This window comes from Patiria miniata, unplaced genomic scaffold, assembly GCF_015706575.1.
Source record: "Patiria miniata isolate m_02_andy unplaced genomic scaffold, ASM1570657v1 HiC_scaffold_22, whole genome shotgun sequence".
In the NCBI taxonomy this organism is placed as follows: Eukaryota; Metazoa; Echinodermata; class Asteroidea; order Valvatida; family Asterinidae; genus Patiria; species Patiria miniata.
This window is the reverse complement of record NW_024037061.1, coordinates 12,719,737-12,745,675: the sequence shown is the minus strand read 5'-3', so window position 1 is coordinate 12,745,675 and position 25,939 is coordinate 12,719,737. Positions and strand designations below refer to the sequence as shown.

General features: G+C 41.3%; 1 protein-coding gene across 3 annotated transcripts in view; it reads right to left on the bottom strand.

Moving 5' to 3' along the window:
- Positions 1-25,939, bottom strand: part of LOC119730484 (GATOR complex protein DEPDC5-like) — a 75,085-nt gene that overhangs the window by 27,099 nt on the left and 22,047 nt on the right. For 2 of the 3 annotated variants that reach the window (XM_038203422.1, XM_038203423.1), the window contains exons 4-8: positions 22,891-22,943; positions 21,388-21,560; positions 14,776-14,974; positions 2,206-2,337; positions 301-373 (exon numbers count right to left, since the gene is read on the bottom strand). In XM_038203422.1, the coding sequence (XP_038059350.1) occupies positions 301-373; positions 2,206-2,337; positions 14,776-14,974; positions 21,388-21,560; positions 22,891-22,943 (630 nt within the window). Of the gene's footprint in view, positions 1-300; positions 374-2,205; positions 2,338-14,775; positions 14,975-21,267; positions 21,279-21,387; positions 21,561-22,890; positions 22,944-25,939 lie in introns of those variants that run through there. The other variant, XM_038203424.1, reaches the window with a different exon arrangement.

Genomic DNA, 25,939 nt, shown 5'->3' with positions numbered 1-25,939 from the left:
AAGAAGGACCACCAAGTATCATAATGCCTCATACAGCATTCCATGTGGATTATGTGTGGAAAGACTATCGCTACGTGTCTTTCACAGCCTCTCGCTTCCACAGCGCCCTCTTTTGTTCATGTTTGGAGGCCAAAATTACTTTGTATACGAGCAGTAAAACAAATGCCAAAACAGTTTTTTATACGTAGACCCCATAAGATCCACCTTGAATACGGGTCAACAAAACAAACTGCAGGAAAAAATACGGAAACGAAATACGGTTTGCTTAAAGATAACTTAATGAAGTTGCTGTACATGTACCTGTAGAAGTCCTCGTAAATCCTGCCAGCAGAGTCCACATGTAATGCACCATGCATACTCTCAGGAAACTCATCTGGAAACAAATAAAAATGGAGAAAAAATGTTACAAAAAACAAAACAAAAGAAAGGCAAAAGTTGGTCTTACAACGGAAATTTAATTAACTATTGCATAGGAATATCACATTGTGCAACAAATACACCAACTTTGAGATGAGCTAGAAACCAAACAAAGTAACAAACTTGATTAAACCCCCTACTGTTGAATTGTTTGTTGAATTTTTGGGGTATAATTTTCATCCAACTTCGTCTCAAGGTCACGTGATCCACAAGTTCAAATTTAAGGTCACAGTAAAGGTCAAAAGGTCATCATACTTCAAATTACTCTGACGTGAAAAATGTTGGTAATTTTGGATTCCTTATGATGTAATCTTTCCAAAGCATGGAGATTTGGTCATTTGAAAATTGGCGGCCATGCCCATTTTGGCCAAAATCACCAAAAAAATGGCAGGCGGTATAGCGCAGAAACCATTGGTCTGATGGCGCTAGAACTTATGATGTTTCAGCCAAAATTACCCCATACACTAGATGTGAACCAATTTGAAGGGAGTGGGTTCAACCCATTGAATAGGGTGGGGTTTAACCCATTGACGGGGTTGGGTTCAACCCATTGAAAGGGATGGGGTTTAACCCATGAAGGGGGTGGGGCTTAACCCATTGAAGGGGGAGGGGCTTAACCCATTGAAGGGGATGGGGTTCAACCCATTGAAAGGGGTGGGGCTTAACCCATTGAAGGGGTGGGGTTAAACCCATTGAAAGGTTTTTTTTTAACCCATTGAAGGGGGTGGGGTTTAACCCACTGAAGGGGGTGGGGCTTAACCCATTGAAGGGTGTGGATTTAACCCATTGAAGATGGGGTTTAACCCATTGGGTGATTTGACACGGAATGACCCTATCATTTATTAATTACGTTTTTACAATCTTTAATTTTCAGATTGGAGCAAAGCTGCTAATTGCTGCAATAAACGTGATATTTCTACTGCCTGTACCCAGACAGTAGAAAGAGCCCTCATTATCTGTGTGAGAACATTGACAGTTCCTAGGGTTTGCTTACGGTCAAGATTCCCATGCCCATTTTGGCCAAAATCACCAAAAAGTGGCAGGCGGTAGCGCAAAAACCGTTGGTCTGATGGCGCTAAAACTTAAGATTTTTCAGCCAAAATTACCCCATACACTAAATATGAACCAATTTGAAGGGGGTTGGGGTTTAACCCATTGAAGGGGGTTGGGGTTTAACCCATTGAAGGGGGTGGGGTTTAACCCATTGAAGGGGGTGGGGTTTAACCCACTGAAGGGGGTGGGGCTTAACCCACTGAAGGGGGTGGGGTTTAACGCATTGAAGGGGGGGGGGTTCAACCCATTGAAGGGGGGGTGGGTTTAACCCATTAAAGGGGGTGGGGTTTAACGCATTGAAGGGGGTGGGGTTTAACCCACTGAAGAGGGTGGGGCTCAACCCACTGAAGGGGGTGGGTTTAACCCATTAAAGGGGGTGGGGTTTAACGCATTGAAGGGGGTGGGGTTTAACCCATTGAAGGGGGTGGGGTTTAACCCATTGAAGGGGGTGGGGTTTAACCCATTGAAGGGGGTGGGGTTTAACCCATTGAAGGGGGTGGGGTTTAACGTGATATTTCTACTGCCTAGCTGTACCCACACAGTAGAAAGAGACCTCATTATCTGGGTGAGAACATTGACAATTCCTAGTGGTTTGCTTACGGTCAAGATTCGTAACCCTTTAGTACTTGTATTACATTGTAGTGACAGGTACAGAGAGGACACTCAGCTGGCCCTTTAGAACCACCATAAAACTGCCTTGGACGTTGAGAACTTGACCTTCCGACAGAACCTTACTTATTGTCTTGGCTTCATAGATAGTTCTTGAGAAGAGGACCAAGGTAAGCTCGCTGTTGATGTTGGAGCGCTTCCACTGGCAGAAGAGTTCCGTCAAGAAACCGTTGACGGCCTTCTCAAGGTAAAGATCACCTGCAAATATCCAACAAAAGTACAACAAATTCATAAGTATGGTATATGGGTCATTCTATAAATACCACTTTTTTTCCCGTCCCTGTTACATCTGACATCTATAATTCCGATGCACTCCTTAATGCTGTCATCCTCCAAGAATGATAACGAATAGCAAACTACTTTTTACCCAACAAATAAACAATTGTTTGTAGTCATTCTTATCAAAAGGGGCACTACATCCTGGAAAGCGCCCAATTGGGCTACAAAACGCATATTAAATGAAATGATGTAAATTGGAAAGAGCATTTAAATCCTTTAAAAATTGGCCGTTTTTGTGATATTCTACCAAGAAAAATTTGGGGGTTCAAAACTTTGACTCTCAAAATCGAGCCGTTTGGGTGATAGTCATTATTATTATTTTAATCATTTTCTGGTAATGAAACCAAGAATTCCTCAAAAACGCCCAAGGCACTGTAGCTCGCAAGCCTGAAGAAACCTGTAGAGAGAAGACAATGAGAAGAAATTACAGTTTTTGTGGTGGGAGGAAAAGCCCAGAAGAATATTCTGGGGAAAAACCTACGGAATTAGGCAGGGACTGAAAACTCAATCCACATATTGGCCTGGGCGGGATTCGAACCCGGGTCACAGCGGTGGGAGGCGAGGAAAGTACTTCTGCGCCAACCTGACTACCTAAAATGGGAGTCACGATGATTCTACTTGCACAATTGCACATGGCTCCCCAGTGCATCACATGCTGCAGATTTTCGGGAAACAACACGAGTGTATTGGTGCCGTGTGTCAACATGACGCGTACCGTATATTCAATCGTCTAAAATCATGGACACAGAAGCTGTGAGCAAATTCCTCGTCCAAGAAGGAGTCCTATTTATGGCTCGAAATATGTATGCCTATGTCCCAAAATGTCCGCCACTCAGAAGTAAACAACCGTGGCTGTTTTTTGGTCTTTTCTCGGGAACAGTGCGACATTAGGTCAGTTTCCTTTCAACCAGCCCTTTGAAATAGGACGAGTAAACAATAACAAGTTCGGCAATTTGAATGAAATTTGAAAGGCAAATTTCAAAATACCACGGTAACAGGGACAGGAAAAATGTCCCACTTTGGACACTAAAATTAAAGAATGGCTTATAGTAATTCTGAAAACACAGTCCACCTCAAGCAGGTGGTGCAATGGAACAAAGTGAAACCATTTTGTGTGGGTGATGTCTGCAAAAGCGCCCATGCAATGCAGTAAGCCACATTGGCAATGTCCTGTGCACTTTTGCTTTTCTCTGACAAAGCCATGGATATTACATACTGCGCATGATCACTCAAGCAGCTACATACATGTATGTATCAATCCCATTATACATGCAATTCACTACGGTAATGGCTTTTTATGGTTCACCCGTTTTTATGATTCACATCATATCAATGAGTGCTTAACCAAGTTCCAGGCAACTGCACACACTAAAACCTCTGCAATTTACAATGTATTTGTCGTCAACAACACATACAACTATCAGTTATTGGATTTCTTAAAGGGAATATACATCATTTGCTCAGGAGAATATGAATATTTGTATCATACGAAGTTCCATTCCTTAAAGGGTCAAAAACTAATTTCTGTGCTGTTCGGTATTTCATCTTATTATTTTCTTACTTGGAAAACAATAATTTGACATATATTTTCTAATTTTATTGTTATTATACCCTTGAGTTTAACTTCCAATGAAAATCTTATGAAAAGAGTGAAATGAATACTGATCAAGATAGAGAAGGATATCCCCACTCTAAAAATGGATGCTTCCTTAGTACAGGTGAGCTCTCATTGGCCCTCTCTATGGAAACGTAATACACGTGCATTTCGCCTATCGCTAAACTTATATTTCAGCCTGGTTTTATGTGGGCAATGGGTGGTACGTATATTGTCAACAGGTGTGTACATGATTATCAAAAATTCTATAAGATGGCACAGTGCCAAGAGTTTAAATGACACCTACATGTATCGAGCTACTTTTACGTGTGAAATTGAAGACATTCAATTCCAAATTACCTGTATTATCAAAGCCTGTGCAAAGCTATCAATCACAGACCTGCCACCTCCAAACTGTCAGAGGTTTTCTCATTTATCATGAATGAGAGTTTGTTGTACCTGACTAGAAATCTCTTGCTGACAACCACACGGGCACTTAAAGGCACTAATGGGGACATTTGCAATTACTCTGAAACATATCTACCAATTTAATGAGAAAATCCCTGCTCAAAGTGAAGATAGGACCGGTACCAAATACCCTGCAAAATTATTCCACCTGAAATGATATCACTCGGAAGAAAACAATCTTTGAAGTTGGTTTAGAAAATGTGCCGACGGGCATAGATTTTTACGTGTGTTAGCAACGGAATCCATCACGAGACCCCAAAAATTGGGCATACGTTTTCTCTGTTTTCTCAAAGTGTATAGTATCCACTGACATGACTGAGCTGAAACTTCAACACGTCAGTGGTTGTGCACTCTTCTTCACATTTTGAGCAATTTTGTTGTTTCAAGTGAAAAAAAAATAAACAAAAAGCAAACTTGTTCCCATGTCCCTTTAACAACACAGGCTGAACATTATTTTCTATATATAGGTAACAATATTGTTTCAATTATTAACAAATTTCATGAGTCAAAATTTCAGTCTCACGTGATTTTTAATTTAGAAATGGGGGCACACAACCTTCCAACTTGATTATCCCCAAAAGTGTGTTTTTTTTTGTTTTTTTTGCGTGCCTGGGCTGATAACGTCCTTTTCCTTGGCACGCGACTTTATGTGAAACTCGGTAAGATAATGGCTTCGCCTCTGACAAACTTGATTTATTCACCCATTTTTTTTTTTAATGAGTAAAATCACTTCACACATGAGTCACTGCATATATCATGACACCCTCTGCATTATCTGTCTCCAATCCCACGTAGAGCTGTGAATTATTGGATATTTAAAACGTCTACTTTCGTGTAATTTTATCTGTGGATCACGCATTACTTTCACATGCCATCTGTTTTTTGAATAAAAAAAATAATAATAATGAAATTCAAAAAAATGCCTTTATAAAAGTGCTGGTAGGAAAGTCTGGAGTTATTGTTGAACTTCTGGGTCAAGCAGCAGATCACTTGAAGTCACTCAGCTGAAGGAAAAACACTTGTGTTTTTACTGTAGTGTTCCATCAACAAGTCTACATTTGACGCAGCAAGTCAATTGTAAGTGCATATAGCAAGCTACTCAAGACATTCAAGAGAACTATTCAAGACATTGAAGTGTGCGGAACTGTTAATCACAAGATGGCATCCAACATCTCGACGACAGAGGGAAACTGCACGCACCATGTCTACGTCGTTGAGGAGTGGGAAGTTATGGAGCTTGTGCACAACCCCACGACAACCTTCATCGCTGCTGTTGCCATGCCAATCGTTCTGTGCTTCGGCGTTATCGCCAACTCCAGTTTTCTCTTTGCCGTGATTCGAACCCCCAAAAAGAAATCTCACACCACTCTGTACCTGGCGAACATGGCCCTGGCCGATCTTCTGTACCTCGGTACATCCGCGCCGGTTAAAATCTGGATGAAATATTCGTCGCCGCTGGTGGACACCGAACCATTTGTAAACTCAGCTCAGTGTGTTGTTTTTTCCTCTCTCGTACACCTCGGGTACTACTCCTCCATTGCACTCTTGACCATGGTGTCCTATGAGAGATTCCTGTCCCTCTGTCATCCGCTCAGATTTTGTCGCATCCGCAGTCGGCAACGGACTTACAAACTGATTGCACTCGGCTGGCTGGTAGGCTTGGTATTTGCCGGCGTGTGCGTGCCTGTTATCGCCCAAGTGGTAGCATTTCATTGCCTGCTCTGGCCTGACAATGACATGTACAGTGAATTTCCATCGAGAGTAACATACATGTACTGTGGATCGGTCGATTGGGTAGCGGGTTCCGAGTACATTTTCAGCCTGTTTGTAGACATTGTTCCGTGGTTCGCTGCCTTAGCTGCAAACACCTACATGTACACCCGCATCATCTGTGTATTATACAAGCTCAGGAGTTCCGACAGCAGAATTAGCAGTAACCAAGATGCAATGCAAACTGGCAACCGGATTGCCAGGATGGTGGTGGTCAATGGAGTAGTATTTTTTGTGTGTCAGACCCCTTATAGTTGCTTAACATTCTATCGTTTGTTTTGTAAGTTAATCAACGTTCCCAGCACGTACAGCCTTGTTCAGTATTTTGTGACGGCCCTTCTGCTGCACATCAACTCAGCAATCAATCCGTTGATCTACAACGCCATGAACCCGCAATACCGTGCAGCTTTGATGGAAGCGTGCCGATGCAAATGTCGTGACCAAGATCCTACCAACTCCTCACTTAATACAATGAGCACTGCAACCAACAGAAATGCCGACAACCCCATGCGCAATACTGACACCCCTGTGTGAAAGAGCCGACCACTTCCCATCCACGGACAGGAACTGTAGATGGTGCTGTATGAACCCTGGCAAATATCCACGTGGCCGTCCAAAGAAGAGGTGGAGCGACAACATCAACAATGACCTGAGGTGCCTGCAGATCAATGCCAGTCTGGCACTGAACCGAGCAGAGTGGAGGGAGGCTATCCAACCAAGAGGACACGATCATCATGGAGTCCAACCCTTGAGTTCGGGGACAGACAGACTGTGAACGGATGGATGGATGGATGGAACCACTCACAGGAACCAATGAAGATACATGTATTGCTATTTGCTAAGCAAACGTACATGTATTCTAAGCCGAAACACCCCCCCCCCCAAAAAAAAGCCCTTTGCTGTAGCTTAACTGTTCTCTGTATGGTTCTGGCGTGTCATCTTTACAGCATGCAGCGGGAAACTGTTGCCCAGTGCAGCATACATGCTGCATGTGCCTCACTGCTGTACATTTGTACATGACAATTTACTTTGTACATACATGCCTATGGGTTTCGTTTGTGCACAGCTTAATTAAGATATCGTGTTTTTTTTCTGAATGCAATTCAATGCCAGTTTTATGACAAACAAAGCCTTGTCCTTATTGGCAAAGTCTTCAGCTCCGATTGTCGTTCAGTCCAATTTTGAAAAGTCCTCTTCAATTTTTTTGGGAGCGCTTATGTTTTACGCTCCCTGAAAAACAAATCAAGGAGTGCGGTAGGAGCGCCTTTGCAACCAAGCTCTTCACAAATGATGGTCTGTACCTCCCATTATTGAGAACTGTGTACAACAAGGATGGTGCAGTATTTGCTTTGCTTAAAAAATGTCTTTGTTTACACAACATCAATTCTCTGAACCTTTTTTAGGGTAAAATAAAAACTGTTCTCTCCATGTACACAATAACTGTTGTGTCTTGTACAGCTGTCCTTAGTTGTGCATTGAATCTGACAAAGCGAGTTATTAACGCAATAAATACATGCATGTGCTTGGCTGGTTTTTAAACAAGTACGTTTAAAACCTGGACCTGGATGCTGATATTTGTTCGAGCACATATTTATTCCCGTTTATAAATACCTTTCGGTCAAAAAGTCAAATCAAGCAGAGAAAATCCCTGCTCAAAGTGAAGATAGGACCGGTACCAAATACCCTGTGAAATTATTCCCCCTGAAATGGTATCATTCCGAAGAAAGCAATCTTTGAAGTTGGTTTTAGAAAATGTGCCGGCGGGCACAGATTTTTACGTGTTAGCAACGGAATCCATTACGAGACCCCAGAAATTGGGCATACGTTTTCTCAAAGTGTATGGGCTCCGTGCGCAGAAGAAAGAGGGCGCCCTTTTACCTAGCAATGACGTCCCATGGGCAGGACATTTCGGTGGTTGACGCGCACCGTTCCTTGTGTGTGACGCATGTATACCAAGGGATTTGTACTATTTACACGCAGTGTGGCCGCGCTTTGCGGCAAACGAATTGCAGTCAGGCAAGATGGCATTGGTCGGTCACCCCCAACTGTACTCTACTTGCCGGTGAGGGGGTACTTGTGAACGGAGCGGATAGTATCCACTGAGCTGAAACTTCAACCCGTCAGTTGTTATGCACTCTTCTTCACATTTTGAGCAATTTTGTTGCTTCAATTTAAAAAAATATACAAAAAACAAACTTGTTCCTATGTTCCTTTAACAACACAGGCTGAACATTGTTTTTCTGACACCATCACTAATAGAACAGCTATGTCATTTTCCATTTACCATTTACATGCATAGGGTCAAGTGCATGGAAGAAGGCCGTTAGGGCGAAAATGGGCCAAAAGGTCGAATCGGATTTTTCCAGTAATCGATAGAGCATGGAAATATCTTTCATTTGATACACATTTTGTCTCAAGGGGCTACGTCACAGACATTATTAACACGATGAAGAAGACGGAAGAGGTTTTTTTATTATTTTTCCCCAGCAAAAGGATGTTAAATGGAATATACATGTACATCATTTGCTTTTGCTGTAATTTTCAGAAATGGATGGAATTGGGGGGGTTGGAAATACATAGCAAATATAGTTACACTGACTTTTTGAGGTTTTGGGTTCGAAAATGCTATAAAAACCAAGAAAAACAATCATTTTCCTGTAGTCTGGCTCCCTGACTCCATTTAAGAAATTGGAAATTGATACAAAAATACCACTTTTCTTGAAAATGACAGTATACCAGGTGCCATGATTTTACAGGATGCTTTACACTGTCATTCACTAACAGTCCAGCAAGGTATTTCAAAATGATTTGGTAGTTTTATTTTTTTTGATGTTTGCAAATGTTGTACTTTCCCTTTAAGTAGTATAACTAATTGTAACAAAATATGTTCTTATATAATTAGCGCACAAACGTCCCACTGAAGTGGGTAAGCACTTAGCCAATTTTGCTCTCGGCAAAGGGACGTTATGATTTAACATGCTGCTTAAGAGCACCTTTAATGCACGGGGAGTTCCTGTTAAAAGGTCGATAGCATATAAATGTAAATAATTTCAAAATCAAGTCATACTTTGAAACTAAAATGCACGATATTGTTTCAATTATTAACAAATTTCACGAGTCAAAATTTCAGTCTTACGTGATTTTTAATTTAGAAATGGGGGCACACAACCTTTCAACTTGATTAATCCCAAAAGGGTGTTTTCTTGCGTGCCTGGGCTGATAACGTCCTTTTCCTTGGCACATGACTTTATATAAAACTTGGTAAGATAATGGCTTCGCCTCTGACAAACTTGATTTATTCACCCATTTTTTTTTTTAATGAGAAACCACTTTACATGAGTCACTGCATATATCATGACACCCTCTGCATTTATCTGTCTCCAATCCCACGTAGAGCTGTGAATTATTGGATATCTAAAACGTCTACTTTCGTGCAATATTATCCGTGGATCACGTATTAGTTTCACATGCCATCTGTTTCTGAATAAAAAAAATATGAAATTCAAAAATAAAATGCCTTTATAAAAGTGCTGGTAGGAGAGGCTAGAGTTATTGTTGAACTTCTGGGTCAAGCAGCAGATCACTTGAAGTCACTCAGCTGAAGGACAAACACTTGTGTTCTAACTGCAGTGTTCCATCAACAAGTCTTCAGTTGACGCAGCATCTAAGTCAATTGTTATTGCATAAAACGAGAGGTATTCAAGACATTGAAGTGTACGGAACTGTTAATCACAAGATGGCGTCCAACATCTCGACGACAGAGGGAAACTGCACGCACCATGTCTACGTCGTTGAGGAGTGGGAAGTTATGGAGCTTGTGCACAACCCCACGACAACCTTCATCGCTGCTGTTGCCATGCCAATCGTTCTGTGCTTCGGCGTTATCGCCAACTCCAGTTTTCTCTTTGCCGTGATTCGAACCCCAAAAAGAAATCTCACACCACTCTGTACCTGGCGAACATGGCCCTGGCCGATCTTCTCTATCTCGGTACATCCGCGCCGGTTAAAATCTGGATGAAATATTCGTCGCCGCTGGTGGACACCGAACCATTTGTAAACTCAGCTCAGTGTGTTGTTTTTTCCTCTCTCGTACACCTCGGGTACTACTCCTCCATTGCACTCTTGACCATGGTGTCCTATGAGAGATTCCTGTCCCTCTGTCATCCGCTCAGATTTTGTCGCATCCGCAGTCGGCAACGGACTTACAAACTGATTGCACTCGGCTGGCTGGTAGGCTTGGTATTTGCCGGCGTGAGCGTGCCTATTATCGCCCAAGTGGTAGCATTTCATTGCCTGCGCTGGCCTGACAAGGACATGTACAGTGAATTTCCATCGAGAGTAACATACATGTACTGTGGATCGGTCGATTGGGTAGCGGGTTCCGAGTACATTTTCAGCCTGTTTGTAGACATTGTTCCGTGGTTCGCTGCCTTAGCTGCCAACACCTACATGTACACCCGCATCATTTGTGTATTATACAAGCTCAGGAGATCCGACAGCAGAATAAGTAGCAGCCAAGATGCAATGCAAACTGGCAACCGGATTGCCAGGATGGTGGTGGTCAATGGAGTAGTATTTTTTGTGTGTCAGACCCCTTATAGTTGCTTAACATTCTATCGTTTATTTTGTAGGTTAATCAATGTTCCCAGCACGTACAGCCTTGTTCAGTATTTTGTGACGGCCCTTCTGCTGCACATCAACTCAGCAATCAATCCATTGATCTACAACGCCATGAACCCGCAATACCGTGCAGCTTTGATGGAAGCGTGCCGATGCAAATGTCGTGACCAAGATCCTACCAACTCCTCACTTAATACAATGAGCACTGCAACCAACAGAAATGCCGACAACCCCATGCGCATTACTGACACCCCTGTGTGAAAGAGCCGACCACTTCCCATCCACGGACAGGAATTGTAGATGGTGCTGTATAAACCCTGGCAAATATCCACGTGGCCGTCCAAAGGAGAGGTGGAGCGACAACATCAACAATGACCCGAGGTGCCTGCAGATCAATGCCAGTCTGGCATTGAACCGAGCGGAGTGGAGGAAAGCTATCCAACCAAGAGGACACGATCATCATTGAGTCCAACCCTTGAGTTCGGGGACAGACAGACTATGAACGGATGGATGGAACCACTCTCAGGAACCAATGAATATGGCACGTGCCCAGTGGTAAAGTGTGCACACTTTATGCAGAAAATACATCTATTGCCATGGCAAGCAAACGTACATGCATGCTAAGCCACTCCCCCCCCCCAAAGCCCTTTGCTGTAGTTTTTCCCTTTACGGATCTGGCTTTTAGAGTTCTCTCCTACAGCATGCAGCTGGAACTGGTTCCCAGTACAGCATATACATGCTGCATGTGCTGCACCGCTATGACAATTTACTTTGTATACAAGTATACATGCTAGATGGGTTTTGTTTCTGCATGGCTTACATGTAATTAAGATATCGTGGCTTTTTTTTCTGGAGGCATCAATGCCAGTTTTATTACCAAAAAAAAAAAATGTCCTTATTGGCAAAGTCTTGGTTCAGTCCAATTTTGAAAAGTCCTCAAGCCCTTATTTTTGGCCCTCCCTGAAAAAAAAAAATTTCAAGGAGTGCGGTATAGGAGCGCCTTGGCCACCGAGCTCCTCACAAATGATAGGCTGTACCTCCCATTACTGAGAACTGTGCACAACAAGGATAGTGAAGGATTTGTTTTGCTCAAAGAATTTCTTTGCTTACACTACATCAATTCTCTTAACAATTATTGGGTAAAATAAAAACTCATCTGTTCTCGCCATGGGCTCCATGCGCCAAGGAAAGAGGGCGCCATTTTGCCCAGCAACGACGTCCCATGGGCGGGACATTTCGCTGGTTGATGCGCATTGTTCCTTGTGTGTGACGCACGTACACCAGGGGATTCAGTTGTACCAGAATGTACACATTGCCACTGGAACAAACTTTTGTCAGGGGGTGCAGGAATTTCTAAAGGACGGACAAAATTAATACGAAAGCGGAGCGCAAAGCCCTTACGTCGTGGCTCAATTTGGAATACGGATGCTCTGTGGTGCAATCTGAGGCGATTCCTGGCCACATTCATTTGACTTTTTTAGCAAATGTTTTTTGAGATTATAAAGATAATTTATTTCATTATTTTGTTTAGAATATACTGTTGCTCTTAAACGTTTAATTGTACTGAAAAGTGGAGAACCCTGTATTTTTTCTCTCCATTTTTGGTTCCATTTAATTTTGGAAAAGAATTGTATCATTACGCAAGACATCGCATGTAAATATTATTGGAAATTCTGTTGTGTATGATTTGTTTTATTTTTCGAGCCCTTATGGCTTGGGGCCACAGGGCCAGGGGCCCGTTTTAACTTGAGGCCCCAGAACATATTGGATTCTGAATGCACTGTGGTGAAATTTACTGGTAGTATACAGAGTTTTTATGAGGAAAAACTTGCATAGGGTAAAACATGAATAGTTTTCCATTAAAAGAAAACTACATGTACACTGGAATTGAAGCATGACTGGTTTCAATTCACCTTGCTATTTGTCAAGGTTGAGTACAGAATGCTTGCAACGTCAATGAAACTTTCAAATGAAAAGAAAAACCTTCAGAAAGATCGAATGAAAAAAAAAAAATCCTGGAAAGCATAATCAACTTTGCCACCATCATCATGGCTGAGGTTATTACTTGCAGGTCAATTAAAGCTTCCATCATGGTGGAAATATCATAGACATGTCATGATTTTAGATACCTTGAGAGAAATATCGATTCTGCACTGCCTGAAGATTTAGAAAATACCTCCTCTTAATATTTTACAGTGTTTGTGCTAGACTTTTTGCCCGGGAGTAGGGGGTGCTGAAGCATATTCCACCACCCCAATGCAAATAGTTGGAGGTGCTGCAGCACCCACAGCACCCCTCGTTCCCGCGGGCTTGTATGTAAAACGGACGGAATTCGCGGAATCTGCTCCTCGAAATGGAAAACGGAATTGGAATCTGAAGAAAATAATTTCTGCAATTTTATTGATAAAAAACATAATTTCGTTAAATTTATTGAGTACATGTACAAAACGAATTATTGATGATTGATTGAACAGACGAGCCATACAACAAGTGAGCAGTGTTTATATCACAATTTTTGGGGGGACAAAAACGTTCAAGATTAGAGCAATAAATGTTGCGAGATCATTACCGTAGTACGCGTAGTCACGGGAGTGACAGTCCCGACGCATGCCGTAGCTGTCGGTCAGCACGCATCAGCGCAACGGTGAAAATCATACACTCACGGCACGCTCTCGCGGGTCTCTTTTGCTCCATCGGCAGGTTTATTTTTCTCTGTTCAATCAATCAACCATTCGTATAACATCTAACTTTGGCTCTATTGAAATGCATGTTGTGCTTAGGTCCAAAATCTACCGTGTGTTCTTATTCCTCCATGCGTAAACTATCCTATTTTGTCGCTAACATTAGCCGAAAACAAAATTGCGAACATGAATTTCGCTTCGGCCAGCTGATGTGTGTGACGTCATGGGATTGGCCTGTACGGCTATTGCATGTTTCTTGTGTGTGTGGCAGTGGCAGTGCAGTATACGACTTGACTGTGGTGAAGTTAAATACTATTTCTGTACATTGATCGGCCGTTGATAAAATAGAAATCTTTTTGGGGCAGTTTTCCCGCGCTCCAACCAAACGACTATTTCATTATAGTCTTGGAATTATTTACTGTGTACATTGTATATGTTTAAATGCCTCTTTATGTATTGAATAAATGTGAAACGGAATTTTTCAGCCTGAAACGGAATGCAGGAGTTTTGAAAACGGAATTTGCACTTCTCTGAAACGGAAAATCATTGGCCCTACACACAGTGCTAGTGGTGGCCGTGCATCGCAGCAAAACTGCAATCAGGCAAGATGGCACTGGTCGGTCATCCCCAACTGTACTTTCTTTGCCAGTGAGGGGGTACTTGTGATTGGAGCGGATATGCCCAATAACTGTTCTGTATTGTACCATGTGTACCGCTGTCCTTAGTCCTGCATTGAATCTTATTAAAATGCATGCTAAAAATCGAGATATTTAGGAAATACGTGCTTGGCTGGTTTTAGACAAGTACGCTTAAAACTGGTTACAGTAGGTGCCTGGACGCTGATATTTGATTGAGCACAATTCTACCTCAAATTTTGTGAAACACCCCTCTTGCCTTGACTATGGTACTTGCCTCGCACATAGTGTTAAAAACCCTCAATTATGGAGATTGGCGCGCATGGCACGTACTGTGCGATGAGGCGCGGAACGCAGTGGTGCAGGAATAAAGTGTTTAAAACCAGTTGGTGTTTAATCAACATTTAAAACCACTCACGTGACAGGCTCCAGACCAATAGGAATGGGTATACTGTCTTAGGTATTCATGAACATTAATTTAATGGTGATCAAAATCGCAAAATTCTGTAGTTGGCAGAGCTACAAAACTGGGCCTCGGGTGAAAACCACCTCATGCAAAATATAGGTGGAAAAAAGAGAAAAATCTCACCACACGTGTCAAAGTCCCACATCTCAGAGCTCATCTGTACAAACATGTAGACCATGGCAGTGGAGGATCGAAACGCCACCCGCGTATCCTCGGTAACGGCCCCGCACATGACCTTTTCACCCCGCGCCCAGAGTTCGTTGACCTGGGCCCGGATGCCTGTGAATTCAATCTTCTGCTGGAGGTGGATACACGATCTAACCTAAGAAAAATAGTCAATTGGGGTCGGAGCAAAAAGAACCGTTTGATTATGTTTTGAGATTTGATTATGTTTTGACTTATTTCAGTTGGAAATTAAAAGAATTTGAAACAAACACTGCTGCACTATGGACAAATTTTCATGCAATATGCTTTGCAACTTTTTTTTATGGGCAAAATTTTGTAGGCAAGCATTCTAATTATGTTTTGAGATATTATTATGTTTTGATTGATTTCATTTGGAAATTAAAAGAATTTGAAAAAAATACTGGTTGCACTATGGACAAATTTTCATACAACATGCCTTGCAAACTGATATTTTTTTATGGGCAAAATTTTGTCATGTTTGTAGGCAAGCATTCTATGGTTTATTCACAGAAACTGAAGTGCTAACTGAAGCAATGAATGACATAGTAATACAGGGTGAGTCAAATAAGGGGGACTCAAAGCCTATAAAATATATTTCATATTTTAAAAATACGTAGCACCAAAAATAATGACTGGAAAGCCAATTTCATAAGCTACTTTTAAATGAAAACAAACACTGACATGACTGAAATTGCTCAATCCAATCAAAGAATATCACCATTTAAACACAAAGACCCTGAAACCTGTCTCGTCCAAAATAAAGCAATTCATTGTGTGTTTTGACTGTTTGGAACAACAAAGAAAATGACACAGAATACTTGTCTCAACAACTGTCACCAACTGTAGTACACAATATCTTTATTAACTACCCTGGTTAGGCAAACAATATGATTCATAAAATCTACTTTTTTAAAGGACAGGCTTCCAAAGGGATTCTGTTGAAACCTTCTGACGTTTTAACTGAGATTTTATCGCTGGTGATGTTTGAAGACAATTGCGGTGACGATTCTTGAATTCGCACTTTTTTGGGGACGAGACAGGTTTCAGGATCATTGTGTTTAAATGGTAATATTCTTTAAACGGATCGAGTAATTTCAGTATTTTTTTCAAAGTAACTTATGCAATTGGCTTTCCAATCATTATTATTTTTGGTGCTATATATTTTTTGAAATATGAAATGTAATTTTCAGGGTTTGGGTTCCACTTTTGTGACTTTTCAGTGAATAAACACAATGTAATACAATGTAGTACAGGAGCTAATGGGATATCATTTGAGCAATTATGACTTTAAAAAAATTTATATTCATTTTCCATAGGCTATGCATTAAAGGCTATGCATTAAAGAAAGAGCAGAGGCATCTCTTCATATTGATATATGAGGGCCAAACAAAATAAATGGTGTGTTTACGGTAACTGCCTGGAAAAAATCCAGGTAGGTATAGGTAGGTAAATAATTTTATTTTGTCTTTTCGTTCATCCCAGTTCATGCATTCACGTGTTCTTTTGCAATGTTTGAGACTCATTAACCATGTACGTGTACTAAATTTTTTTGCAAAATAGCAATAAAAAGTTTTAGGTCGGCAAATTGGCCACAAAAATTCCAGGTAGGTCGGGTTACCATAAGCACACAATTTTTTTTTGGTTGGCCTTACTCAGTTTAACATTTTGATGAATAAAAATGTTATGTGGGGAAAAAATTTGGCAGTTCTCATCAGTGCTGGGCGAGTAACCCGAGTACTCGTGAGTCATGTTTGCTACTCATTGTTCTACTCAGGTTTTTTTAATCTACTCGAGTACTCATTCTGGCATGAGTACAAGTAGGTACTCGCGAGAAGCAATTTTGTTTTTACAAGTGCGGACTTAGAAAAAAGTAACCACTTTGCGGTTTCTGCGCCACACTTGTCTTTTGTCTTAACACATCCCCCGCAATAAAGGAATCACTATCTCCGTCTGTTGCCTTGGGATTCCACTAGCGCTCACAACAAATAAAGTTACAAGTAAAATGAGCCAAACTTTTGCATAGTAAGGATATCTCAGTGCTGACGAATGTGGTGTGTCTCTAATAGTAACTTCCTTCTTACTAATGTTTATGCCATATTTTCGGTATTTATGGGAATCCAGTCAATTACTCGCGAGTACTCGACTACTTGCAAGTAATTTCTCTGCGGGTTCTCGAGTAGGCCCAGGCCTAGTTCCTATTGCTTTCCATTAGCCCCCCCCCCCCAAAGTCCCCGGTTTCTGGTATGCGCGCGCGTCGCCGTAGCCATGCGCGTCGGCAAAATGAAAAAAACAATTTTTCAATGAAAGATGATGTCTCAAAACTGCCAAACTCACTGGTTTGACTGGAATCCTGCTGCTGCACAATTTTAACGTGTTTTTAGATTGGGTTATGGTCGAGAATAAGCTTTATGTGGCCTCTCTGGACTCCCATATATTTGCACTAAGTTTAGTCAGGCGCCATTTGCAGTCATCAGCCGACATTTGAAGCAAAAAAATCAGGTAAAAAAAAAAAAAAGCCGCGTCGCCGCACCACTTTTTGGGCAAGCTCCATACCAGAAACCTGAAACTTTTTTTTTGGCCTTAAGCAATATTTTTTTTAAAGGCCCTTAACTTAAAAGCGCAGGGTTCCCAAAGAAATCTGTAAATGAACTTCTGTGACTTTCTAGGGCAACATTAGCCTGGGGCTTTCCATGATCAATTCCTTTGCTGAGTTATATACATGTTGCTCTAATGACAACACTCCCTTTCAGGCTTCCAGTTCGACAAAAGACCGCAAAACATCAGAATGGTGCATTGAATAGGCAAAAAGTTCAAATAGCATGTGATGCATAAAGAGAAAGTACAGTAAACTGGAATGCAAACTGGAACACTGCCCACAGCATATGTTACGCATCATCAGGTATAAATTTGTAACATAACAACATTCTATGGCTTTCAATTTTGTTATTCTAATGCTTTGTAATCACAAAATAAACAGTAGCAACTGAAAACCAACTCTACCAACGATGCACATAGCATGCTAGTGGGAAAATACAATGGCGACATCAACTGCAGAACTTATTTACACAGATTTTATGCAGTATTATATCCCACTTTGTATCGAAATGAAATCTCATTTTTTACATACGCTATGTGGACATTCCTTTGTTTTTGTGTAGTTAAGAAAACTCGGTACAAAAAATAACTTTACTTCAACTGTGAAAACTCTTTCAACCCAATTTTTTTTCTATGATTCCCTTTAGTGTTTCTGTTCATTTTGCCACGGATAAACCTAACCCAAAAATGCCTCTAAACCTGTTTTCCAGAGAGAGCGAAACATTATGTGGACACGGCTTAGTCCACATAACGCCAACACAACCTGCATTATGTGGACATCTTTTGTTCACAAGTCCACATAGTAAATGTAACACAAACTCATCCAAAGTGTACAATAAAATTCAAGTCAGTCAGAAATTGACAACCCCATCCCCTCCTGCAAAGCTCTGAAAACAACCCATCAACTCCATACATGTATGTAGTTTACTTGCATATGAGTAAACACAAACCACGCATACTTAAATGCCAAACCTATAGAGTACCGAAGTGAATACATCACGCGCACAATTATGTGTGTAAAAGACATTAGCGCGTGATTCGGCCCATGAACCAACACGCGCGCGTACTCCATTCGTTTGCACTACACTTCCCGGTTCTTGGAAACGGTTACCCAAGTACCCGACCGTTGATGTCAGGAACCGTTTCCAGATTATGGAATCAAGTACCCGTAACCAACTTTACACATTACCTAGTAACTTTTGAATGTCATTTGTGTTCTCAGCTGGGTTCCATTTCATGGCGCTGCTATAAGCACACAATTTTTCTGCTAACAGAGCCTCCATCTATTTCATGGAGATCTCAAGCAGCAGTAGGCATGGCAAAAAGCATGCCTAACCCCAGAAGAAAAAGTTGCTTAAATCAGTGACATAAGAATAGAAATCTCCATGTGCGGGCAACCATTAGCACAACCATGCCATGAAATAGTGCTTTAATAAGGTTAGAACAATATGTTTGCTCCAGAGCTGCAATGGTGAAAAAAATGGGTGGGAACTCTCTGAACAGTCAAATGGGCAGGCTATTGGTGAACCAAGAAGACCATTATTAGCGAGTGAATGCGGTCACAATCAGAGACAAAAGCAAATTGGGAGATGTTCAAGTTGTGTTCTTTAGCCTGCATCACAAAAAAATGGAAGGCTTAATTTTGTAAGGTTTTGTAAATCCAAACCGAGCTGAATGTTAAAAAATTTGGATATTAATTAACCACCACTACAAGTAAGTATAGAAGACAGACAAACAACCCTAACTCCCTAGGGGGTGTGCAAAATCGTATTGACATGATTGAAATTGGAGGATTCAGGACTGTTAGGGCTATAAAAAGTTACAATCTAAAATTGTTTTCCTACCTACCCATATGGACACTCAAGCGTTACAGTATCAGAGATGCCACCAATATATCAATGAAAAGCCTGAAACACTACTACAAAAGCTGAAACTACCATTACCCCCTTTCAAAAATGTGTTTTCTGGATGTTTCAGACCAAATCCAGCACTTTTAATTTGTCACACTTTTTGAAAAAAACCCTGAATTCAGGTTAAAACCTGAAAAGTGGCATCTCTGCAGTATACAAACGAACATTTTTTTTGTTGGGGGGGGGGGGGGGAGGGAGGCTTAAGCTCATTCCCGACACCTGAATCTTACCCATGATGCATAGCGGCAGACAGAACCAGGGAATTCCCAGTTGGGTTGTTTGGCTGTTTGGGGAGAGGCAAGTTTTGGAAGGGAGACTCGGGCAGCTGACGTGCCGACAAACGGAATGGATTAGATAGAAAGAAGGAAGGCGGTGGGAGACGTTACGTGTTAAAGAGGGGGCGGAAGAAGAAAAAGTCGAAAGAAGTCTACATGAGTAATCTACTGCAAGCTGTTACGACATCTCCGTATGTCTGGCTGAAGAAAAATTAATCTGTTATGAAATGCACAAGTTAGGCTTGGGCACAAATCTGTGCAGGAATTAAAAAGCATTGATTTTAATCTAGGAATCAAAATAACTGTTCCACTCTTTGAGGAAGGAACATTGTTTAGTAGCTAACTTTAGTTCCTTAGAAGTCGATTACAGGCAAGGCATGACAATAGACTAATTCAGTGACATTTAAAGGTAGAGTACATCATTTAAAGCTATCCAAAAAGTAACTGACAATATTATTGTTAAAAAGCTTACTTGGTTTAAAGATAGTAATGGCACTAAACTCCCTGTGAACTTATTCTTTCTGGCATGCTGTCATTTAGAAGAAAACAATAATAGACAAAGACGCGTCTACAGACGCATTTTTGGAAATTTATATTCTTTCAGTAATTCGCTTTTAATTCGGCAACTGGTGTGCTCAAGCATTGACACGACGCACACGCACACACGATTACTACAAGTTGTCGGTTCAGCGCAGGACATTGTGTATAGCTGCAATCGGCTGAATGAGAACGTGTCACAGACGCTGATTTCGGGCGCCACTCAAAACATGACTCGGCAACTCTTGAATTAAAATCAATATCCTAGAATATTGTTTTCTCGGAATTTACAGCATTCACTAAGCTAAAACTTCATCAGGTTAGTTGTTCAGCACCCTTCTTTAGATTTTGAACACTTTTGGTTTCTTCAAACCAAAAAATGCAGAAATTACAAATGATGGACTCTACCTTAAATTAGAAGTCATTACTATCAATAGAACCATGCTCACATGCAGGTGGTATGCAAGCACTCAATACTCCATCGACCAAAAGGGTTACCAAAATGCACACGCCTTGACTTAAAGAACAAGGGCAACATGCACTCTAGCGTGGTGCCAAATCAGTGACGGCTTCTAACATGAGTTCAAAGATGAGCAATACGTGAGTTTTCTGGAATGTGGTCTAAAACAGAGCAAGTTGGTCTATTTTGCCTTTTAACAACCTCGTCTTTGAGATGAATTTTAGATGGTAAATAATAAGCCTCTTTACTGATGATGTCATGCTTTGTTTACATGTGTTCTTTCTTATGGGAGCCTGGTGGGGACGACGGTTTCGTAGCCCCATAGAAAAGCGCACACCTAAACAAAGTGTGATCAGTACAGAGGCTTATTCCAAAGTTACAGAAATACTAATGGGGCACTGCAGTTCAGCATGACACGAGAGTGTGCTGGAGAAGTTGGTCAATCCGACTTTACCGGTGTGTTCCACTCAAACAATCTTTTTGTGCATGGAGAGAAATTGTTGTCACCGTTTGCGTTGCTCGCATAAGTGGAACGCATCCCTAGCGAGGAGCAACTTCAAGGTGCATAGCAACCAATAAGATTTCAAAATCACTGAGGGCACTACATATTTGTCTGATATGAGGTCAGCATAGCAACGACCCTTGACCTTACCAGGTTATTCTTGAGCCATAAGAGGTCTGATAAGAGGTTATTCTTAAGATTTCAAAATCACTGAGGGCACTATATATTTGTCTGATATGAGGTCAGCATAGCAACGACCCTTGACCTTACCAGGTTATTCTTGAGCCGCCACATGTCGCTGCGGCTGATGTACTGGTCCTTGAAGACCAGCTCCACAAGGTCCAGACCCACATCCTGAACGGAAGTGACCGGAATGACCGCGACATCCTTGTAAGCCCTCAGCTGGAAGAGGTTAGCGATGGTCTGCTCAACGCTGATGATATCTGTAAGGGAGATAGAAACTTAGTACCTGGTCTTTGGGTGAGCACATTAACTGTGACATCATGACAACTTCATTAGGGAGCGGCAGATCTAACTTTCAGGAAACAGGGATTTGAAATAAAGGGAGGGGAGATGGCTGAGTGAACGCGTGCCATCCAGGGAATGCCCCTGGAAAATGTTGAAATCTTTGATGCTTTCTCCTGCATTCTAAGGCAATTTGAAAACAAAATTGAGGAACTTGAGCATTTCATTTAATATTTTGGCCCCATTTTATCAGTATCATAACATCAGTCAGCTGATGAAAGGGGGGGGGGGGGGTAGGGGGTGTGCAACCCCCAAACCCCCCTCTAGATCCGCCACTGTCATTTGTTTTTGAATTAACTCTGAATGAGACATCAAACGAAAAAAAATTCCACTGCTGTTTAGGTTACTGGATTATTTCTTCAAAATAATTCAAAATATTACCTGTCGACAATAATGCGGACCTCGCAGGGCGAATTAATTTGTGCACAAAATGAAAGCCCTTTTTAAGAGGGGTTACAGGTACCCAAAATCAGACTAAAGTCGTTGTTTTTTGTTAAAAACAAAACATACAAATTGAAATTTCGTCAGGAGACAAAAAAACACTTTTCGAAGAGCAGGGGGTATGCAACTTGAACACAATTTGTTTTCATTCGTAACTAATGCACTAAAGCAACAATTATGTTCACTTTTCTCTGATTGGGTATGTACCTCCATAGCCTTGCTAACTGCATTTTCTCTGAAATCTCAATTACTATAAGAAAAGTACTGGTGCAAGCCTTTCCAAGGTTGAATAAGCACCTCAAAATGTCCTACTGCCCTCCCCCCCCCCCCAAAGCTACTGGTCTGTTATGAGTCCGAGTATCACCCGTTATCCAGTCTGAGTATCACCTGTTATCCACGAAGCCAAGTCCTGTTCAACGTCCGATTATGTCTATATATGCAGATATGCAAGCCGCGCACCAGCCAATGGGAGTTGACTTTACTAAATCATGACGTCATTTCATTCCCAAATCAGGACTAAATGGTTTGATTGGTCAATTCGAATGCAGTGTTTTGTAATGCAACAACAGCCATATATGCGCATATGGTGTAACATGATACAGAACGCGTGACACAGGTTTTTTTTTAAATCCATTGTCTATGACGCGCAATGGATGAATGACCCGACACAATATAGAAAGCGCCCACTGATTCGTCAAAATCTAGGAGGTCAAGAGGCAGGGTCTTGCCTAATTAATCAGCGAATCTGCTCATATATCATTGACCATGGCTCTATTACATAGACTACCTATCTGTCCGGCTACTCACCTTTCTGAGGTAACTCCACATTCTTCAGTGTCTTAACTTGAAGTAGGAGATGGCTGAAATGATGCAAATAAAACACACTGAAAAACCACTTTGGTATAGAAGGCATATAATTAAATTGCCCCCCCCCCAAAAAAAAAAACACACAACAAACCTTACAATTATCTTCATAGCCCCTTATTTCTTTACATTAGCCTTCCTGCTGTCTGAACAGTCGCATACAGTCGAAAAAAACAAACAATCCTCTTCCATGCCTTTTACACAGGCTAGTCACCAACAGTCAGATCATATTTCAAGCGAGCACTGTGACTAGTCAAATTGAGTCAACAGACAAAAGCAGGCAACTGGTAGGCACAGCTGGCTACAGTCAAAGCATAGCTATATCAAGTTACATAAACAATCACAGCCTGTCAATCCTGCTTTATCATAGGCAGGGAGCACTCAACTGTTAAAAACAGTCACTTGACTGATTTTGACTGAACGGTGACAACTTAGCACAGAATGTACAGTTTGTTTGCATAGAAGGGTTAAAATCAAGGCTCGAAATTAAAGCCAGCCATCAGGTCGACCTTGCGACGACACAGATCAGTCGGTGACTGACTTTTCAGGGTCCAGCTGCGTCTGAGCTACCACCGTCGGGAACATTTCAGTCGCTGATTTTTTGCGACCTGAGTGTAACTGTGACGATATTAAGACGATCGGAAGTAGTCGGCGCTCAACAAAAACAATAGTCGCAAGAGTAGAAAAATTTCAACTTCTACGACGACGTCGCGATCGTGCGCGCATCAAAGTATCCTTTTCAATTGTGTAGCCAACAGTGTTGTAGTCGAGACCGGATAGTCCGAGACCGAGACCAAGACCGAGACCCGAAGTTGCGAGACCGAGACCTGCCCCTTCAAGGCGGACCGAGACCGAGACCGAAATGGTCCGAGACCGAGACCGAGACCGCGGATAATAAATAACAATAATCTAAATAAACAACAAGACACTAATTACAGCTGAACAGTCTGTCCTTGAGATGTTGATGTTCATGGGGATGTGAAGGAAGTGATTGAAAGTTAGGAATCACTTGTACCTGCTTAATTGTGTCATGCGAGTGCTCTTCGTGTTTGCTTCATGCCATAAATTACAACATGGCAACAGAATTTGTTATTGTCACAATCAATTAAAAAAATTGGAAACAACCTAATTTAAAGAAGGGGAAAACCTTATTTGATGAACTCCATATATGTTTGCCACTTTAAAAAAATTTTTTTTTTTTAAATTGTTTAACTACTATAAAGTGTAAATCTGATGAAGAAACTCCAACTTAGGAGTACGACAATTTGTACTAGTTTTTGCAAAACTTGAACATGGTAGCCAGATATGGATTGGTCTGCCCCCCCCCCCCATCCCTCTTTGTGATTCTCCTTCCAACCCTGCATGTTTGTGTGTCCCCTACATGTTTGTTTCTTGTTCCTCTGTCATTTACCTCTGAAGAAGGCCTGGCTAAGGCTGAAATGTAATGCCACTTTATATTTGTGTAATGTCAATAACGTTACATATACTATAGAAGATTGATGAACCCTATTTGCCTGATCTATCTTCTGTTTATCTGCCCGCCGTCATCATCGTCATTTACCTCTGAAGAAGGCCTGGCTAAGGCTGAAATGTAATGCCACTTTATATTTGTGTAATGTCAATAACGTTACATATACTATAGAAGATTGATGAACCCTATTTGCCTGATCTATCTTCTGTTTATCTGCCCGCCGTCATCATCGTCATTAGCCTAATTGAGAATATGGCCGACACAATAGAATGTGGTGGGCGAGATGTACTTTTAGGATTCATGGCTCAGTGCGCACGCCTCTCTGTGTTTTGTACCGTGCCATCGTATCGCCCGCATCAGCTACTTTGCTGGGCAATTTACTTGAATATTTTAGTGATAAACAAGTACGACATATTGCCAATGGGTCATTCCATGTCAGACCAACGCACTTTTTTACCTCATGTCTTCCGATTTTAATAAAAATTGCTGTGCTTGTAGGTCCTAATGAGCAATGAATATCAAAATTGGAAGACATGAGGTAAAAAAGTGCGTTGGTCTGACATGGAATGACCCCAATATATTAATAGTTTATTGTGATGGCCGTAAACAGCATATAGCGATTATGGAACACAGTTCTTTTCGACTCATGCAAATGCAATTGACATTTAGGAAGGAGACGAGGCAGGCAATTACTCTATTTTTGTGTGACTATGGCAGTAGCTCAATTTGTGTTTATGACAGATGAAAAGATGAATACATGGCGAGTCAAAAAGAAAGTGACCGTATGATAAAAAAAAATGACATGCTCCATTTCGTAAAAAATATAATTGGGATAAAGAACATGTCAGTATTGAGTAGTAACTGTGAACATTTCACGTAATTTGCATACTCTATTCCCAAGTCGTGTCTATTTTAATAAAGAGATCACAAAATTCAGCTGTCCACCACTAATACCAATTTAACAGTCTACGAATTGATAAATATCTATTAATAAATATAATGAAAAAAAAACGTTTTTCCGCCTCCACTAATAAAGGAAAAATTCTAGGGAAAAAGAGTTGAATTGTTCCCATATTCAAAATACAAAATCTGACGGTAAAAATAATGTTTCAGTCTTGATTCATAAGATTTAAATCTCAGTTGTATTTGGAATCAATGAGGATGGCTATAAAGTACTTGTTTCAACGAATCATCCCACAATAAAAACGAGAAATAAGAAGAGGAGCAATGGTTATTGGACTATGCCTCACTCACTAGAAAGTGAAGAGAGACATGTCCATTAGCATCACACTGCAGTCACATTTGCCCTAAACTGATACTTTACTTAACCCTAAAAGGGCCGGGGGTGGAATCCGCCCCCCTCACTTTTTGGCTGGTCTCGACTTGTGACCAGCCAAAATATCGAGACCAAAGGGGACCGAGACCGAGACCAAGACCGAGACCACAGCTCCCGAGACCGAGACCGAGACCGGCAAAAAGTGGTCTCGAGACCGAGACTGAGACCGAGACTGGTCTCGAGAC